The sequence below is a fragment of the Bos javanicus genome, chromosome 11, assembly GCF_032452875.1.
Source record: "Bos javanicus breed banteng chromosome 11, ARS-OSU_banteng_1.0, whole genome shotgun sequence".
NCBI classification, from domain to species: Eukaryota; Metazoa; Chordata; class Mammalia; order Artiodactyla; family Bovidae; genus Bos; species Bos javanicus.
Genome location: NC_083878.1, coordinates 664,755 through 684,668, shown reverse-complemented (window position 1 = coordinate 684,668; position 19,914 = coordinate 664,755). Strand labels below are relative to the sequence as shown.

The following is a 19,914-nucleotide window of genomic DNA, read 5'->3' as shown; positions in this document are numbered from 1 at the left end:
TCAGCATTGCTTCTCTTTATCAATTGAGACTCCCGTTTTCATAAGTGACTCGATACTAAGTAGAAAGTTTTTGCTTGTTCTGGGTTTGGCCTCAGCCAGTTTTGGGGATGAGAGGATCAGTTTTTAACCGAGTGACAGAGAAGCCACTCAGGGACATGATTCAAATATCAGCCAGGGAGGAGGGCACACACGGAAGCGGTGTCCTCTGGTCCACATGCAGCCCTCTCTCCTGGGGTGGGGGGACAGGGGGTATGACAGGGGAGGGGGACAGGGAAGTGGTCACCAACAGGATTCCAGGTGCCAAAAGCCTTTTCTGTGAACTGCAAGCCCACCCCAGAAGGGGGCCTTTCTCCTTCCAGCCATGGGGGCTGCTTGATAGCAAATGTCATCCTGGGACAGAGGGGCTGAGGAACTCTTAGCTCCTGGGCAAAGCACATCCTAGGCTTCCCGGGTTACTCAGTGATAAAGAACCCATCTGCCAATGTAGGAGATGTGGGTTCAATCCCCAGGTCTGGAAGATCCCCTGGAGAAGGTAATGGCAACCCACTCCAGTATTCTTGCCTGGAGAATCCCATGGACAGAGGAGCTGGGCGGGCTACAGTCCTTGGGATTGCAAAGAGTCAGACATGACTTAGCGACGAAACAACAAAAGCAAATCCTCCTGGCCCACTCCTGCTCTGCAGTGGGGAGCATGAAACCCCTAAGAGTTCAGCAATGAGTCCTCACTCTTGCAGCCTTCTCTGGGCCTCTGGATTTTGAGGCTGAATTTCAGAGAGGTCAGCTCATGTCACTACCTGTTCTGTTGTCTGAAAAGAAGTACAAAGAGCCAGATGTGGGTTATATGACTGACGCTTCAGTTCAGTTCAGTCCCTCAGTCGTGTCTGACTCTTTGCGACCCCATGAATCCCTGCCCTTATTTGACCCATCTGGCCAAGGTGCTTCCGGTCCCTCCCCGGGTCCTGGGGTAATAAAGCAGGCTGACTGAGCGGCAGTCTTCATTCTCGCTCCCACACGGGCTGCTGCCTTGCCTAGCTCTCCTCCCACAGCCTGGAGGGACTCCAGGGTCAGGAGGTGGCGGAAGGCTGCCACTCCACCCACTACTCTGAGTCCTGCCATTTCAGTAGCTACTGCTTTTCCCCTTGATCCACCTTGGGTGTGGTCCTACATCTTCAAGAGAATCAGAAGATTCTCCTGCTGGGAGAGGGTGGTGACCAGCCCTGGGGAGATTCCTTAGAGTTCTTTGGCCATCACAGACTCAGTTCAGTTCAGTTCACTCAGTCGTGTCTGACTCTTTGCAACCCCATGAATCGCAGCACGCCAGGCTTCCCTGTCCATCACCAACTCCCGGAGTTCACCCAGACTCACGTCCATTGAGTCAGTGATGCCATCCAGCCATCTCATCCTCTGTCGTCCCCTTCTCCTCCTGCCCCCAATCCCTCCCACCATCAGAGTCTTTTCCAATGAGTCAACTCTTCACATGAGGTGCCTAAAGTACTGGAGTTTGAGCTTTAGCATCATTCCTTCCAAAGAAATCCCAGGGCTGATCTCCTTCAGAATGGACTGGTTGGATCTCCTTGCAGTCCAAGGGACTCTCAAGAGTCTTCTCCAACACCACAGTTCAAAAGCATCAATTCTTCGGCGCTCAGCCTTCTTCACAGTCCAACTCTCACATCCATACATGACCACAGGAAAAACCATAGCCTTGACTACACAGATCTTTGTTGGCAAAGTAATATCTCTGCTTTTGAATATGCTATCCAGGTTGGTCATAACTTTCCTTCCAAGGAGTAAGCATCTTTTAATTTCATGGCTGCAGTCACCATCTGCAGTGATTTTGGAGCCCCCAAAAATAAAGTCTGCCACTGTTTCCACTGTTTCCCCAACTATTTCCCATGGAGTGATGGGACCAGATGCCATGATCTTTGTTTTCTGAATGTTGAGCTTTAAGCCAACTTTTTCACTCTCCACTTTCACTTTCATCAAGAGGCTTTTGAGTTCCTCTTCACTTTCTGCCATAAGGGTGGTGTCATCTGCATATCTGAGGTTATTGATATTTCTCCTGGCAATCTTGATTCCAGCTTGTGCTCTTCCAGCCCAGCGTTTCTCATGATGTACTCTGCATATAAGTTAAATAAGCAGGGTGACAGTATACAGCCTTGACGTACTCCTTTTCCTATTTGGAACCAATCTGTTGTTCCATGTCCAGTTCTAACTGTTGCTTCCTGACCTGCATACAGATTTCTCAAGAGGCAGGTCAGGTGGTCTGGTATTCCCATCTCTTTCAGAATTTTCCACAGTTTCTTGTGATCCACACAGTCAAAGGCTTTGGCATAGTCAATAAAGCAGAAATAGATGTTTTTCTGGAACTCTCTTGCTTTTTCCATGATCCAGCGGATGTTGGCAATTGGATCTCTGGTTCCTCTGCCTTTTCTAAAACCAGCTTGAACATCAGGAAGTTCACGGTTCACATATTGCTGAAGCCTGGCTTGGAGAATTTTGAACATTACTTTACTAGCATGTGAGATGAGTGCAATTGTGCGGTAGTTTGAGCATTCTTTGGCATTGCCTTTCTTTGGGATTGGAATGAAAACTGACCTTTTTCAGTTCTGTGGCCACTGCTGAGTCTTCCAAATTTGCTGGCATATTGAGTGCAGCACTTTCACAGCATCGTCTTTTAGGATTTGAAATAGCTCAACTGGAATTCCATCACCTCCACTAGCTTTGTTCGTAGTGATGCTTCCTAAGGCCCACTTGACTTCACATTCCAGGATGTCTGGCTCTAGGTCAGTGATCACATCATCGTGATTATCTGGGTCGTGAAGATCTTTTTTGTGTAGTTCTTCTGTGTATTCTTGCCACCTCTTCTTAATATCTTCTGCTTCTGTTAGGTCCATACCATTTCTGTCCTTTATCGAGCCCATCTTTGCATGAAATGTTCCCTTGGTATCTCTAATTTTCTTGAAGAGATCTCTAGTCTTTCCCATTCTGTTGTTTTCCTCAATTTCTTTGCATTGATCGCTGAGGAAGGCTTTCTTATCTCTTTTTGCTATTCTTTGGAACTCTGCATTCAGATGCTTCTATCTTCCTTTTCTCCTTTGCTTTTCGCTTCTCTTCTTTTCATAGCTATTTGTAAGGCCTCCCCAGATAGCCATTTTGCTTTTTCGCATTTCTTTTCCAGGAGGATGGTCTTGATCCCTGTCTCCTATACAATGTCACGAACCTCATTCCATAGTTCATCAGGCACTCTATCAGATCTAGGCCCTTAAATCTACTTCTCACTTCCACTGTATAATCATAAGGGATTTGATTTAGGTCATACCTGAATGGTCTAGTGGTTTTCCCTACTTTCTTCAATTTAAGTCTGAATTTGGTAATAAGAAGTTCATGATCTGAGCCACAGTCAGCTCCCAGTCTTGCTTTTGTTGACTGTATAGAGCTTCTCCATCTTTGGCTGCAAAGAACATAATCAATCTGATTTCGGTGTTGACCATCTGGTGATGTCCATGTGTAGATTCTTCTCTTGCGTTGTTGGAAGAGGGTGTTTGCTATGACCAGTGCATTTTCTTGGCAAAACTCTATTAGTCTTTGCCCTGCTTCATTCTGTATTCCGAGGCCAAATTTGCCTGTTACTCCAGGTGTTTCTTGACTTCCTACTTTTGCATTCCAGTCCCCTATAATGAAAAGGACATCTTTTTTGGGTGTTAGATCTAAAAGGTCTTGTAGGTCTTTATAGAACTGTTCAACTTCAGCTTCTTCAGCGTTACTGGTTGGGGCATAGACTTGGATTACTGTGATTTTGAATGGTTTGCCTTGGAAACGAACAGAGATCATTCTGTCATTTTTGAGATTGCATCCAAATACTGCATTATGGACTCTTTTGTTGACCATGATGGCTACTCCATTTCTTCTGAGGGATTCCTGTCCACAATAGTAGATATAATGGTCATCTGAGTTAAATTCACCCATTCCAGTCCATTTGAGTTCGCTGATTCCTAGAATATCGACGTTCACTCTTGCCATCTCTTGTTTGACCACTTCCAATTTGCCTTGATTCATGGACCTGACATTCCAGGTTCCTATGCAATATTGCTCTTTACAGCATTGGACCTTGCTTCTATCACTAGTCACATCCACAGCTGGGTATTGTTTTTGCTTTGGTTCCATCCCTTCATTCTTTCTGGAGTTATTTCTCCACTGATCTCCAGTAGCCTATTGGGCACCTACTGACCTGGGGAGTTCCTCTTTCAGTATCCTATCATTTTGCCTTTTCATACTGTTCATGGGCTTCTCAAGGCAAGAATACTGAAGTGGTTTGCCATTCCCTTCTCCAGCGGACCACATTCTGTCAGATCTCTCCACCATGACCTGCCCATCTTGGGTTGCCCCACGGGCATGGCTTAGTTTCATTGAGTTAGACAAGGCTGTGGTCCTAGCGTGATTAGATTGACTAGTTTCCTGTGAGTATGGTTTCAGTGTGTCTGCCCTCTGATGCCCTCTTACAACACATCTTACTTGGGTTTCTCTTACCTTGGGCGTGGGGTATCTCTTCATGGCTGCTCCAGCAAAGTGTAGCCGCTGCTCCTTACCTTGGACAAGGGTATCGCCTCACCGCTGCCCTTCCTGACCTTCAACGTGGGATAGCTCCTCTAGGCCCTCCTGACTGGAAGTATGATTTTTCCTCTCATTCATGGGTGGCAATGATGTAGCTGCCATGTTGCTGTTCTACGCATTTTCTGAGACAGACCTCACCTGTTAGTCCCAGCACTCATTCCACAAAGCCCAAAAATTCCTCCTTCCGGTGTTCAAGAGGTCGGGTTCAGGGCTTCCTTGGTGGTGGTCCAGCGAAGTTGTTAACCCTAGATGTAAACTCTACTGATCCCAATCCACACTCCCCATCTCCTCTCCTCCATGGTAACCACGTGTGCTCTCTATCTGTGCATCTGTTTCATAGATATGTTCATTTGTGTCATGGTTTAGATTCCGCATGCGAGTGATATCGTACGGTGTTTGTCTTTCTCTGACTTACTGCACTTAGTGTGATAAGCTCTAGTTCCATCGTGTTGCTGCAGATGGCATTATTTCCTTCTTTTTATGGCTGAGTAATGTTCCATTGTATATATGTACCACATCTTCTTTAGATCCAACCAGTCCATCCTAAAGGAGATCAGTCCTGGGTGTTCATTGGAAGGACTGATGTTGAAGCTGAAACTCCAATACTTTGGCCACCTGATGCGACGAGCTGACTCATTGGAAAAGACCCTGATGCTGGAAAAGATTGAAGGCAGGAGGAGAAGGGGATGACAGAGGATGACATGGTTGGATGGCATCACGGACTCAATGGACATGGGTTTGGGTGAACTCTGGGAGTTGGTGTTGGACAGGGAGGTCTGGCGTGCTGCAGTTCATGGGGTTGCAAAGAGTCTGACACGATTGAGAGACTGAACTGAAACTGAACCACATCTTCTTTAGTCACTCATCTGTCGATAGACATTTAGGTTGTTTTATGTGTCTTATCTGTTGTGAACAGTGCTGATAGGAACATAAGGGTGCATGTATCTTTTTGAATTAGACTTTTGTCCAGATACATGCCCAGGAGTGGAATTGCTGGATCATGCATTCAGTCACTCAGTCGAGTCTGACTGTTTGCAACCCGCATACTATAGTCCACCAGGTCCATGGGATTCTCCAGGCAAGAATACTGGGGTAGGTTGCTATTTCCTTCTCCAGGGGAATCTTCCAGACCCTGGAATTGAACCCACACCTCCTGAGTCTCCTGCATTGCCAGGTGGATTCTTTATCACTGCGCCACCTGGCATTGCTGGATCAATCAACTCAATTTTTGGTTCAGAAAGTAGCTCTTTCCTTAGTGTCCCCTCATGCACCAGTTTTGAGCCTGAGAGACCACGACCCCTCAGTATCTGCCCCTCCACAGTTTCACTGTGGTTGGGGGAAGAGGTACTGCTGCAGAGCCCTGGCTCCAGCCCCACCACTGTCCCGCTTCCGGTCATAGCAGTGTCCCCTGCCTGTATCACACTCATTTATCCCATAGATGCTCACTGCATGTTGACTCCATGCCAGGCATCAGCCTGGGTTCAGAGAATGCCAGTTCCAGTCTTCAGGGAAGCTACAGGTAGATTTGTTCAGAAGAACCTGGCAAACCCCACACAGTGGACAATAGATCTAATCACATACTCGTTGGCTAGAGAAACATTTGCTAATCTTATCTCCTGGAGCCTGTCCCCCGACCTGAGCACTGGAGGAAGACAGTGGATACACAGTCCCTTGTCTTTATGAAGGTGACCTTGGTCAAGGGCTGGAAACGCATGGGCACAGGGCAGGGGCGCTCCATGACCAACTCCAGGATGGGTGTGGCCCCTGGGGTTGGCAAACGCAGCTGCTGGAACCCCTGGGCAGCTGTGCTTGGACGTGAGTGGGAGGCCGCTCATCCAGATTGCTCAACTGTGTCTGTTTGTGAGGCAAAACGTCCCACTTTAGCTACTGTCCACTCCATACAAGGAAGTAACCTTAAAAGAAGAAGAGAGGGAAAAGAAGAGGAGGAACGATTTCTGCTGAATTTCAAAAGCAGCCTGCTTTTCCACCTGTTCTGTGGAGAAAGGATGAAATCCTCTTTAAGTTTGGGGCTGTGCTGTTTGATACATCTCTGACATGGGCTGGAAAAATGGTCTCCACAATGAGGACCATCAGACAGGCCCAGCACGTTCGCGTGTGTCTTCTTGAAGATGCACTAATGAGAACGTGGTAATAAAAATCAAAAACTTTAAAATTTTTGATCTACTCTCATCCTCCCACCATCACTCGCCCCCAAATAATTTTAAAGTGTTCCACTTCTTTGAGGAAAAACAGAGGGAGGGGCATTTTACAACTGACGTAGAACACTGAAAGATTAGCAGCTTAAAATAGCACTTATTTTTTAAGAATAATTTTTGTTTACTTGTTGATGCTGGGTCTCCACGGCTGCACGGGCCTTTCTTCGGGTGTGGTGAGCGGGAGCCACTCGAGTTGTGACGTGCAGGCTTCTCGTTGTGGTGGCTTCTCTCCTTACTGAGCACAGACTCGAGGGCACGTGGACTTCAGTCGCTGCAGCTCCCAGGCTCTAGGGCACAGACTCAGTCATTGTGGCCCAAGAGCTTAGCTGCTGTGCAGCACGTAGGATCTTCCCGGACCAGGGATCAAACCCCAATCTCTTGCATTGGCAGGCAGATCCTTTATCCCTGAGCCACCAGGGAAGCCCCAGTGTCATTTCTAACTGATCATTGCCCTGACCCTGGGGTCCAAAACCTTGGAGCGGTTCTCACTGTGCCTTTTTCCACATTGTCTATGTTCATTTAGTCAAGACCACCTCATGGGTCGTAGGTCTGGGGAGGCTATGCACTGTATAGCACACACTGTGAAGCCCCATTTACACTGAAGACTGTGTGAATGGAAACACCCCACCCCAGACACACCTCTTGCCAGAGCTCTGCAGTGAGGACCTCGCTGAGCCTGTGTGGTTGTTCAGCCCCCGGTGTCAACCCCTGTGAACAGTGATTCTTAAGGATTAGGCCGTGGCAGATTTTATGGATTCACAATAAAAAGAGAAAATAATTTAAGTACTAACAGCTAATGTTTATTGAGTGCTTATGATGAGCCAGACATAGCAATGACTCTTTTATTTCTGTTGGTGATCGTATGGGGCACCATTATTACCATCCCCATGTTCCCAATGGGGGCCCTGCTCTTGAAACCTCGGCCAGGATTAACCTGCCAAATGGCCACTTCTGAGAACTATTCTGAGTCTGGAGATTATGTCCTTCCTCAATATTTGTGTCCAATTTACCTCTTTTTTTTTTAAGATTTTTTTTGACATGGACCATTTGTTAAAAAGTCTGTGCTAAATTTGTTACAATATTGCTTCTGTTTTTTGTTTTGGTTTTTTGGCTGGGAGGCATGTGGAATCTTTGCTCCCTGACCGGGATTTGAACCTGCGCCCTTTGCACCTGACGGTGACGTGTTAACCACTGGACAGCCAGGGAAGTCCCGTGACATTTTTTTTTTTTTAGTGTATTTTAAAATTCATTTTATTGAAGTATAGCTGATTTACATTGTTGTGTTAGTTGCAGGTATACAACAAAGTGATTCAGTATTATATATCATGTATGTATATATATGTCTATTTTCATATTCTTTTGCATCATGGTTTATCACAGGATATTTAATGTGGGCTTCCCTGGTGCCTCAGATGGTAAAGAATCTGCCTGGAATTCAGGAATCATGAGTTCAGTCGCTGGGTCGGGAAGATCCCCTGGAGAAGGAAATGGCAACCCCCTCCAGTGTTCTCGCCTGGAGAATCCCATGAACAGAGGAGCCAGGCAGGCTGCAGTCCATGGGGTCACAAAGAGTCGGACATGACTGAATGACTAACATTTTCTATTGAATATAGCTCCCTGTGCTGTACAGTAGAACCTTGTTGGTTATCCACTCTGTATATAGTAATTTGCATCTGAAACTGACCTTTCCTTTTGGAATGATGGTAGTGCTGAGAGCACTGCCAGGATCGGCCCTGTCTGTCTCCTGCATTCTTTCTATTACTTCCCAGCTGCTCCCATAGTTAGGCCTTAATGTCTTCCTTCTGGGTTTCCCACTTCCTGGCCTCTCCTTCTTGCTCCTCTTCCTCCCTCCTGTGTCCTGGTCGAGCACAGCTCTTATCTTCCTCCCCTGCTCAGAAATCTTCCAGGCATCCCTCCTGCCTCAGCTGGGATACAGGGCTCTCCACGTTCAGCCTAATTCCATTTTTTAAAAAAATTTTTATTTAGTTGGCTGCTCTGGGTCTTAGCTGTGGCGTGTGGGATCTAGTTCCCTGCCCAGGGATCGAATCCAAGCCCCTTGCATTGGGAGTGAGGAGTCTTAACCACTGGGCCACCAGGGACGTTCTCTAATTCCACTTTATCTCTTTTTCTCCTAGCACAGAAGTGCCACCCTGAAGCTAAATTGGTATTCCCAAACTCTTAGGGCTTCTTCCTTTCCCTCTAGTTTTCCATCACCTTGGCCCCTTGAAACCCTGTCCCTCTTCCCCTACCCCTCCTTTAATTCATTCCTTTACTTACTCATTCAACAAACCTGTAATATTTTGAGTGCCTCCTAGGACCTGACTGCAGTGTGGGGCTTTCAGTCAGTCCAGCAGCAGAGAAAGAATTGAGGAGCTATTACAGCAAATACTACAAAAATGGCGGTTCCGAGCCCCTGACGTGGGAGGTTAACTAGACAGAGTGGGGTGGGGACTGGGGCGGCCTTCCCCCCGTCACAGTTAGCTGTGTCCCGAGCCCCTGACATGGGAGGTTAACTAGACAGAGTGGGGTGGGGACTGGGGGGGCCTTCCCCAACACACAGTTAGCTGTGTCCCATCCCCCCTGTAACTCCTGGGACTCTATGCTCCCCCTCTCCTGGGACATTTGCCTTTCTGTATCCCATTTGACAGTCATAGCTAATCTTAGACCTGCAAGTGCTGTATAAATAATGTTAGCAGTTAAATCATACTGTACCAGCTTCTGGCAAATCAAATTCTGGAGATTAGTTATCTTTTAAACCATCCATAGTGATTACGGGTTTTGGCTGTGCCCCAGTTTCAGTGATGTCATCTGACTGGGTGGCTTTGCCATTAGTTTGTTCGGTGAGCTGCTCAGCTCATAGGAAACTGAAGCTTATACCCTAAACTGTAATCAGAGGTTATCTTGCAGGGTTGGGATTATAAAATAGGTTTCCATCTTATACTTTCTGTGCTCCCATAAATATTTGAATTTTTTACATCAGACTTGTGCTATCTTTATAATTAGAAATATTCAGTGTTTTTAAGGAAATGAAACAAACCAAAAGAAGTATTACCTGCTTCTCCCAGTCTACTTTTTTTTGCCCTATATTTAACATACAACAAAAAAGTTGGAGACTTCCCTGGTGGTCCAGTGGTTAAGACTCCAGGCTTCCACTGCATGGGACATGGGTTTAATCCCTGGTCAGGGAAGTAAGATCCTGCATGTCATATAGTGTGGCCAAAAAAAAAAAAGAAAGAAAAGTTATTTGGACAAAACCTCTGACTCCCAAGCTCAACAAATAGGAAGTGCTGCAGGTAAGTTGGCCTCTAAGAGGCACAAGTGAATTGTAAGTGTTTTGAAGCCTGTAGAAAAAGAGTGTTCTTGAGGAGGGTCTGCAGACAGACCAGATAAATAGCCAGAGCATCCATAACTGCAGAAGGGACCCCAACATCAGAGAAGATGGACTTCACCTCTTCCTACCATCCCTGTGCGTAAAATTTGCCTGGCGTGAGGGTGACAGGAGGGGCAGGGGCCCCTTTTGGTATAGTCACTCTGATCTCGACTCCTTGGAATAAGGGACAGCTCCCATCATAGCACGCTCATCTGTCTGGATGACCGGGCTCCAGGCCAGCCAGCAGCTGACCCACAAAGACCTCTCCCAGAGGCTGCAAAGAACGCGGGCACTCCAAGAGCCCCCGAGACCTCAGCCTCAAGAACAAGCAACAAGCTTTCCCTGTTTTTAGAGTGAAACCGCTTGTCCTTCAACCTGGAGTTCACCCAGAAAGCAGTTCCCAAGTACAGCAACCATGAGAGTCTCCCTGGTGGGAGAGAGAGCTGGGTAGAGAGGACTTCTGTCAGGAAGTCCATTGAGGCAGGAAGTACAGCCCTCCATTGAGGGATGAGTGTGGTCCAAAGTGACCTGAAGGGAGGAAGCCAGAGGAATAAATTCTGATTCCTCCTTCTACCCCCAAATCTGCTTGTACCTCTATCCACCAAATATGTACTTAACTGAATACTTACATTAAAAGTTACTTGTTGTTTATCTGAAGTTCAAGTTTAACTGAGCGTCTTTTGTTGTTATTTGCTTAATCTGCCCGCTCTGCGCACACACACACACACACACTCAGAGAGCCCGGGAGGTGTGATATCCTGAGAGTGGCAGGAAGCACAGCCCTTGTGCAGGACGAGGTGCCTCTGTGTACCCCCATCACTCACCCACAACATGCCAGCCTGTGTCTCTCCTCCCTGCCTATCTCACCACCTGTGGTCAATGTGCTTTTTTGTTGATAAGGTTTTTTAAAAATGCTCTTTCCCCCCATGGAATGTGCCTTTTATTTTTGGCCATGCCACACAGCATGTAGGATCTTAGTTTCCCAACCAGGGATTGAATCCATGTCCCCTGCATTGCAAGAGCTGAGTCTTAACCACTGGACCATCAGGGAAGTCCTGATGTGTTTGAATAAATAACAATTATTAATAGTACAGAATGTATGTTCCCCAAACTGCCATTAACACTAAGAGTACAACAGAAATTTTAGAAACTCTTGTGGGTCAGATGAAATCAGAATATTTCCAGGTCTATTCCAGCAGGCAGACGTTTTGCTAGAATCCCCAAGTCACTGTACAGCTGGTGACACAAGCCCACGATGACTTTTTCCCCCGTCCCTAGAAATGGGTCGTGCTGAGGCCCCAGAATTATAAACGTGCCCCGTTGTGACCAGTAGCAGCCTTTCCCAGACTGTTGGCCGAGTCTGCTGCGTCGAGTCTGGTGACAGACGGGGCAGAAGGGAGGCGCTCTCAGGTGCCATCACCTGCCCACCATGCTGGTGAGTTAAGAAGGAGGGATTTGGAATGAGTCACAATTCCAAAAATGAGTGAAGGTGGTCAAAGGTACAAACTTCCAGTTATAAAATAATTAAGTCCTGGGGGTGTAATGTCGAGCATGCTGACTGTAGTTAGTGATACTGTATCGTAGGAAATTCCCTGGCGTTCCAGCGGTTAGGACTCTGTGCTGTCATTGCTGAGGTCCCAAGTTCAATCCCGGATCAGGGAACTAAAATCCCACAAATGGCTATTTGAAAGTTATTAATGGTAGATCTTAAAAGTTCTCATCACAAGAAAAAAAATTTCCATTTGTGAAAATGGATATTAACTAGATTTATCCTGGCAGTCATTTTGCAAACTATACAAATATGGAATCATTCTGCCATACACCTGGAACTAATATATATATATATGTCAATTATATCTCAAATTTAAAAAATTTTGATGGTGAAGATTATATTGCTTAAGTGTTCTATAGAAGGAAGTCTACAAATGAATAAAATTGTGAAAGAAAATATTCACACTATTCATGTGTGTTAAACAAACTCTGATCCTGATTTCTGAGGATATTGAGGATGTCCAGTTCTCTCTCATGCTGGCCTAGAAAGTTGGGAACCTACGTGGGAAACTCCATTATTTAAAAGGCTAAAAATCCAGGACCTCCCTGGTGGTCCAGTGGTTAAGACCCTGCCCTTCCAATGCAGAGGGCACAGGTTCAGTCCCTAATTGGGGAACAAAGATCCCACATGCTGTGTGGCTCAGCCAAAAAGTGAAAACGTTAAATAAAAAAGAGGGTGGGATGAATAGAGAGAGTAGCATGGGAACGTATACATTCAGATCACATCAGATCAGATCAGTCACTCAGTCGTGTCCGACACTTTGCAACCCCATGAATTGCAGCACGCCAGACCTCACTGTCCATCACCAGCTCCCGGAGTTCACCCAGACTCACGTCCATCAAGTCAGTGATGCCATCCAGCTATCTCATCCTCTGTCATCCCCTTCTCCTCCTGCCCCCAATCCCTCCCAGCATCAGAGTCTTTTCCAATGAGTCAACTCTTCACAGGAGGTGGCCAAAGTACTGGAGTTTCAGCTTTAGCATCAGTCCTTCCAAAGAAATCCCAGGGCTGATCTCCTTCAGAATGGACTGGTTGGATCTCCTTGCAGTCCAAGGGACTCTCAAGAGTCTTCTCCAACACCACAGTTCAAAAGCATCAATTCTTTGGCGCTCAACCTTCTTCACAGTCCAACTCTCACATCCATACATGACCACTGGAAAAACCATAGCCTTGACTAGACGGACCTTTGTTGGCAAAGTAATGTCTCTGCTTTTGAATATGCTATCTAGGTTGGTCATAACTTTCCTTCCAAGGAGTAAGCGTCTTTTAATTTCATGGCTGCAGTCACCATCTGCAGTGATTTTGGAGCCCAGAAAAATAAAGTCTGACACTGTTTCCACTGTTTCCCCATCTATTTCCCATGAAGTGGTGGGACCGGATGCTATGATCTTCGTTTTCTGAATGTTGAGCTTTAAGCCAACTTTTTCACTCTCCACTTTCACTTTCATCAAGAAGCTTTTGAGTTCCTCTTCACTTTCTGCCACAAGGGTGGTGTCATCTGCATATCTGAGGTTATTGATATTTCTCCCGGCGATCTTGATTCCAGTTTGTGTTTCTTCCAGCCCAGCGTTTCTCATGATGTACTCTGCATATAAGTTAAATAAGCAGGGTGACAATATACAGCTTTGATGTACTCCTTTTCCTATTTGGACCCAGTCTGTTGTTCCATGTCCAGTTCTAACTGTTGCTTCCTGACCTGCATACAAATTTCTCAAGAGGCAGATCAGGTGGTCTGGTATTCCCATCTCTTTCAGAATTTTCCACAGTTTCTTGTGATCCACACAGTCAAAGGCTTTGGCATAGTCAATAAAGCAGAAATAGATGTTTTTCTGGAACTCTCTTGCTTTTTATATGATCCAGCGGATGTTGGTAATTGGATCTCTGGTTCCTCTGCCTTTTCTAAAACCAGCTTGAACATCAGGAAGTTCACAGTTCACATATTGCTGAAGCCTGGCTTGGAGAATTTTGAGCATTACTTTACTAGCGTGTGAGATGAGTGCAATTGTGCGGTAGTTTGAGCATTCTTTGGCATTGCCTTTCTTTGGGATTGGAATGAAAACTGACCTTTTCCAGTCCTGTGGCCACTGCTGACTTTTCCACTTTTGCTGGCATATTGAGTGTAGCACTTTCACAGCATCATCTTTCAGGATTTGAAATAGCTCCACTGGAATCCCATCACCTCCACTAGCTTTATTCGTAATGATGCTTTCTAAGGCCCATTTGACTTCACATTCCAGGATGTCTGGCTCTAGGTCCGTGATCACACCATCGTGATTATCTGGTTCATGAAGATCTTTTTTGTACAGTTCTTCTGTGTATTCTTGCCATCTCTTCTTAATATCTTCTGCTTCAGTTAGGTCCATACCATTTCTGTCCTTTATCGTGCTCATCTTTGCATGAAATGTTCCTTTAGTATCTCTGATTTTCTTGAAGAGATCCCTAGTCTTTCCCATTCTGTTGTTTTCCTCAATTTCTTTGCATTGATCGCTGAGGAAGGCTTTCTTATCTCTTCTTGCTATTCTTTGGAACTCTGCATTCAGATGTTTATATCTTTCCTTTTCTCCTTTGCTTTTCGCTTCTTTTCTTTTCACAGCTATTTGTCAGGCCTCCTCAGACAGCCATTTTGCTTTTTTGCATTTCTTTTCAATGGGAATGGTCTTGATCCCTGTCTCCTGTACAATGTCACGAACCTCATTCCATAGTTCATCAGGCACTCTGTCTATCAGATCTAGGCCCTTAAATCTATTTCTCACTTCCACTGTATAATCATAAGGGATTTGATTTAGGTCATACCTGAATGGTCTAGTGGTTTTCCCTACTTTCTTCAATTTAAGTCTGAATTTGGCAATAAGGAGTTCATGGTCTGAGCCACAGTCAGCTCCTGGTCTTGTTTTTGCTGACTGTATAGAGCTTCTCTATCTTTGGCTGCAAAGAACATAATCAATCTGATTTCGGTGTTGACCATCTGGTGATGTCCATGTATAGAGTCTTCTCTTGTGTTGTTGGAAGAGGGTGTTTGTTATGACCAGTGCGTTTTCTTGGCAAAACTCTGTTAGTCTTTGCCCTGCTTCATTCCATATTCCAAGGCCAAATTTGCCTGTTACTCCAGGTGTTTCTTGACTTTCTACTTTTGCATTCCAGTCCCCTATAATGAAAAGGACATCTTTTTTGGGTGTTAGATCTAAAAGGTCTAGAACCGTTCAACTTCAGCTTCTTCAGCGTTACTGGTTGGGGCATAGACTTGGATTACTGTGATATTGAATGGTTTGCCTTGGAAACGAACAGAGATCATTCTGTTGTTTTTGAGATTGCATCCAAGTACTACATTTCAGACTCTTTTGTTGACCATGATGGCTACTCCATTTCTTCTGAGGGATTCCTGCCCGCAGTAATAGATATAATGATCATCTGAGTTAAATTCACCCATTCCAGTCCATTTCAGTTCGCTGATTCCTAGAATGTTGACGTTCACTCTTGCCATCTCTTGTTTGACCACTTCCAATTTGCCTTGATTCATGGACCTGACATTCCAGGTTCCTATGCAATATTGCTCTTTTACCATATGTAAAATAAATAGCTGGTGGGAATTTGCTGTGTGAAGCAGGGAGGTCAAACTCGGTGTTCTGTGACAACCTAAAGGGCTGGGATGGAGTGTGAGGTGGGAGGTGGGGGGTGGGAGGGAGGTTCAAGAGAGAGGATGTCTGTATGCTTATGGCTGATTCATGTTGATGCATGACAGAAACCAACACCGTATTGTAAAGCAATTATCCTCCAATTAAAAAATAATTTAAAAATTTAACATGGTGGAATTAGCAGTTAGATTAGATACATGTTAGGAAACATGTTGACAGAGGAGGATACCCACTATGTGTTTTCAAGAAAACAGGAAGTTTTTTTATGTTCAGTTTGATCCAAGTTTGTCACATATGTGTTTTTTATGTGTTGAAAAAAATGAAAGGATTATACCTAAAAAAAAAAAAAAAAGGCTAAAAATCCGATATTCTGTTTTGCAGCTATTGCTGAGATGAAGGAAGGAACCATTCCCAACCTGCCGTTCTCTGGCTTTCTCCCAGGAAGCTTACAGGCTGACCACACGCCATTTTTCTTTGCTCACACTGGCCGCTACCAGCCCACCGCTGTGTCTCCACCCATCCAGCCTGGAACACCAGACCCTGGAAATGTCGCCTTTCCCAGGGTGACCTCCGCCAGGTCCGAGCTCCTACCACCCCTTGCGTTTAATCACACGATTGGCCATATAATACTTTCTGAACACAAAGATGTCAAGTTTAATTGCTCCATCAGCATACCTAACGTGTACCAGGACAGTGCAACTATTTCTTGGTGGAAAGATGGGAAGGAATTGCTGGGGGCCCATCATGCAATTACTCAGTTTTATCCAGATAAAGAAGTTACAGCAGTCATCGCTTCCTTCAGGTAAGTGTTCTGTCTCCCTTTCTTTGAAAATGTTATGCTTTTGCATATGCTTTTTCATAACATTTTGAAAATGTTATGCTTTTGTCAGTAAGCAAAACAGCCGTTTGTTTTCTGTGTTAGCAGCCCCACCAGTCCATTCAGAGTGTAGATTAATGGCCGATTGTATTGTTGATCTCTTTTCATTGGATTTTGGCCCCAGTGGAATTCTTGGTGATCAGACGCTCTTCCCAGCGGGCCTGCAAGTACCCCCAAGTCCTGCTGGACTCCAGAGCTCTCCCAGTGGGTGAGAGCCGTGTCCTTGCCTGGCATGAGGAGACATCAGAATCGTTGGGTGGGCGTGGAGCTTGTCAAACGGTGCAGCCCTGCATCCCTTTCGTTTGTTCTGTCTCTTCTTCCTCCCTCCTCTCCCGGCAGCCCTTGTGGCTACAGATACTTGTACAGATGTTGACCTCGTGTTGGGGTGGGAAGAAGGCCGGAAGTCTGAAGTCTGGGAAGCTGAAACAGACCTTCAGGCACTTGGCTCTCCATCTCAACATTCCACTTTGTATTGGCCCAGGCAGAGTGAGTTGAGGGAGAGACAAGGATAAGCCAGGCCAGGACGTAACCCAATAACTCATCATCCCAAGGACTGCATCCTTATATGCCAGATCCTGGAGACAGTGAGACAGTGGCTCCTCTTCTCACCATCCCTTTTCATTCTCTCTCCCTCTCTCTTTTTTGGCTGAGTCAGGTGACTGTGGGTTGTTAGTTCCCCAACCAGGGATCGAACCCATGTCCCCTGCATTTCTGCAGTGGAAGCATGGAGTTAAACCACGGGAGCTCCAGGGAATTCCCTCCCTCTCCTCCTGTCTCCTCTTAGCCAGGAGGGCATTTGTGTTTACATCAGGATCTCCTGGCATATACAGTTCTAGAATTAGGTGGACTGTAGTCAGGCTTACCAGGTGGCACTAGTGGTGAAGAATATACCCGCCAGTGCAAGAGATGTAAGGGATGCAGGTTTGATCCCTGGGTTGGGACAGTACCCTGGAGGAGGGCACGGCAACCCACTCTGGTATTTTTGCCTGGAGAATCCCACAGTCGGAGAAGTCTAGCGGGCTGTAGTCCATGGGGTTGCAAAGAATCAGACACGACTGAAGGAGCTTAGCAGGTGCACACGGACCGTAGTCACTAAAAGCTCAAGATGAGGTCGGAGCCCGGTGGCAATGATGCAAGAGCCTTTTCTCTGGGACTCCTCCACGCCCAGTGGAGCCTCTTTGATCTGTTGTTTTTACTTTCTCTGACCTGATGTTTGGGCCACTTCCAGGCTGTGTCATGTCTTTGGGTGAATCACTGTATGTTTCCTTTTTAGAAAAACCACCTCTGAGTTACCACAGACCTGATGACTCCAGTTGGAGTTTAGTGTGTCAACACTTAGATAAGATTCCCTACCCCACCCCCCTTTGTTTTTCCTGCATTTTCTAAGTTATCTTGGTCATCATCAAGGCACAGAAAACAACTTGCATGTGTTTCATTGGTCGATTTAAACTCTGGCTCGGTCTCCTGGGCTGCCATTCTCAGCTAGTGACTGAGTCCCCTCGAGAGACTTGACTGTATTTTTTTCTCCATCATCTGCAAAACACAGATATTTTTCCATTATACAGACACAGCTTCTGATGGGAGAACTAAAATCACCATTTCATAATAAATAAGGTTTAAAGGCTTATAAAAACAGAAGTCCAACCAAAGTCTTGGTCCCACCGAGGGTCATTTAGAAGGGAAGCACAGCCCTGCTGTCTGGGCTGGGAGTTCCAGGTTGGGGTCCTGCCACTGGCTTCCATGAGACCAGAAGTGAGCCTCCACGTCTTTCTTGGCCTTCTTGCCAAAGAGATGGAATTGGACCACCTGACTGAAAGCTCTGAAGGGCCATGAGATATTCAAAAGACTTGGAGAAATTTTACACCTAGAGTAGGCAGTCTTTTTGTTTTTGTTTTTTAATTTAATTAATTAATTTATTTTACTTTACAATATTGTTTTGGTTTTGCCATACATTGACTTGAATCTGCCATGAGTGTACACATGTTCCCCGTCCTGAACCCCTCTCCCACCTCCCTCCCCATCCCATCCCTCTGGGTCATCCCAGTGCACCAGCCCCGAGTACACTGTCTCATGCATTGAACCTGGACTGGCGATTCATTTCACATATGATAATATACATGTTACAATACCATTCTCCCATATCATTGTGCCCTCGCCCTCTCCCACAGAGTCCAAAAGACTGTTTAATACATCTGTGTCTCTTTTGCTGTCTCGCATACAGGGTTATCGTTACCTTCTTTCTAAATTCCATATATATGCTTTAGTATACTGTATTAGTGTTTTTCTTTCTGGCTTATTTCACTCTGTATAATAGGCTCCAGTTTCATTCACCTCATTAGAACTGATTCAAATGTATTCTTTTTAATGGCTGAGTAATATTCCATTGTGTATATATACCACAGCTTTCTTATCCATTCATCTGCTGATGGACATCTAGGTTGCTTCCATGTCCTGGCTATTATAAACAGTGCTGAGATGAATATTAGGGTACACGTGTCTCTTTCAATTCTGGTTTCCTCAGTGTGTATGCCCAGCAGTGGGATTGCTGGATCTTAAAGATCTAAACGTAAGACCAGAAACTGTTAAACTCCTAGAGGAAAACATAGGCAAAACACTCTCCAGCATAAACCACAGCAGGATCCTCTATGATCTACCTCCCAGAATATTGGAAATAAAAGCAAAAATAAACAAATGAGGCCTAATTAAAATTAAAAGCTTCAGCACAACAAAGGAAACTATAAGCAAGGTGAAAAGATAGCCTTCAGAATGGGAGAAAATAATAGCAAACAAAGCAACAGACAAAGAATTAATCTCAAAAATATACAAGCAACTCCTGCAGCTCAATTCCAGAAAAATAAATGACCTAATCAAAAAGTGGGCCAAAGAACTAAACAGACATTTCTCCAAAGAAGACATTTAGATGGCTAACAAACACATGAAAAGATGCTCAACATCACTCATTATCAGAGAAATGCAAATCAAAACCACAATGAGGTACCATTTCACACTAGTCAGAATGGCTGCTATCCAAAAGTCTACAAGCAATAAATGCTGGAGAGGGTGTGGAGAAAAGGGAACCCTCTTACACTGTTGGTGGGAATGCAAACTAGTACAGCCACTATGGAGAATGGCAGAGTCTTATTTTGAACTTCGGTCCTTAGATATTGGAAGGTGACTAGGTGAAATTTTGAGAACTTTAGAGAGAAATGTATACTTTTGCACATATTTTGTTGAACTCTCATAAAGTCATTCGGAAGGGAAGCAAATATTACGTGACCTCCCAACTGAGCAAATCTAGTGATCAGAATTCTTACAAAGGATGGACACTCAGCTGAACTGAGTAATATTTGCAGCAGCGTCAAGTCCACCACTGACATATTCACTTTACTGGTGTTCAGGTGGCACTGGAGCTGTGGGTAATTCAATGAAGTAAATTAAAGTAACTTGGTCAAGATGATCGATATTTGTATAATTTCTTTGCAAGATAGAAGGATGTTGGAGAGCCTAATTTGACGTCTTTTAGATGAGGACTCTGAGGTCCTGATAAATTAGGATGACTTGCCCAGGGTAACTAGATGGTAAGCTGGGAGTAAACTTAACTAGGGAGCCTGATTTGCACACCTCTCCTCACATCCTCTCTTCTCACATCTCATGGA

General features: G+C 45.2%; 1 protein-coding gene across 2 annotated transcripts in view; it reads left to right on the top strand.

The window, feature by feature from the left end:
• MERTK (MER proto-oncogene, tyrosine kinase) overlaps positions 1 to 19,914 on the top strand; it is a 137,146-nt gene that overhangs the window by 27,110 nt on the left and 90,122 nt on the right. For both annotated transcript variants that reach the window (XM_061431424.1, XM_061431425.1), the window contains exon 2: positions 15,763 to 16,183. In XM_061431424.1, coding sequence (XP_061287408.1) covers positions 15,763 to 16,183 — 421 coding nt within the window. The remainder of the gene's footprint in view (positions 1 to 15,762; positions 16,184 to 19,914) is intronic.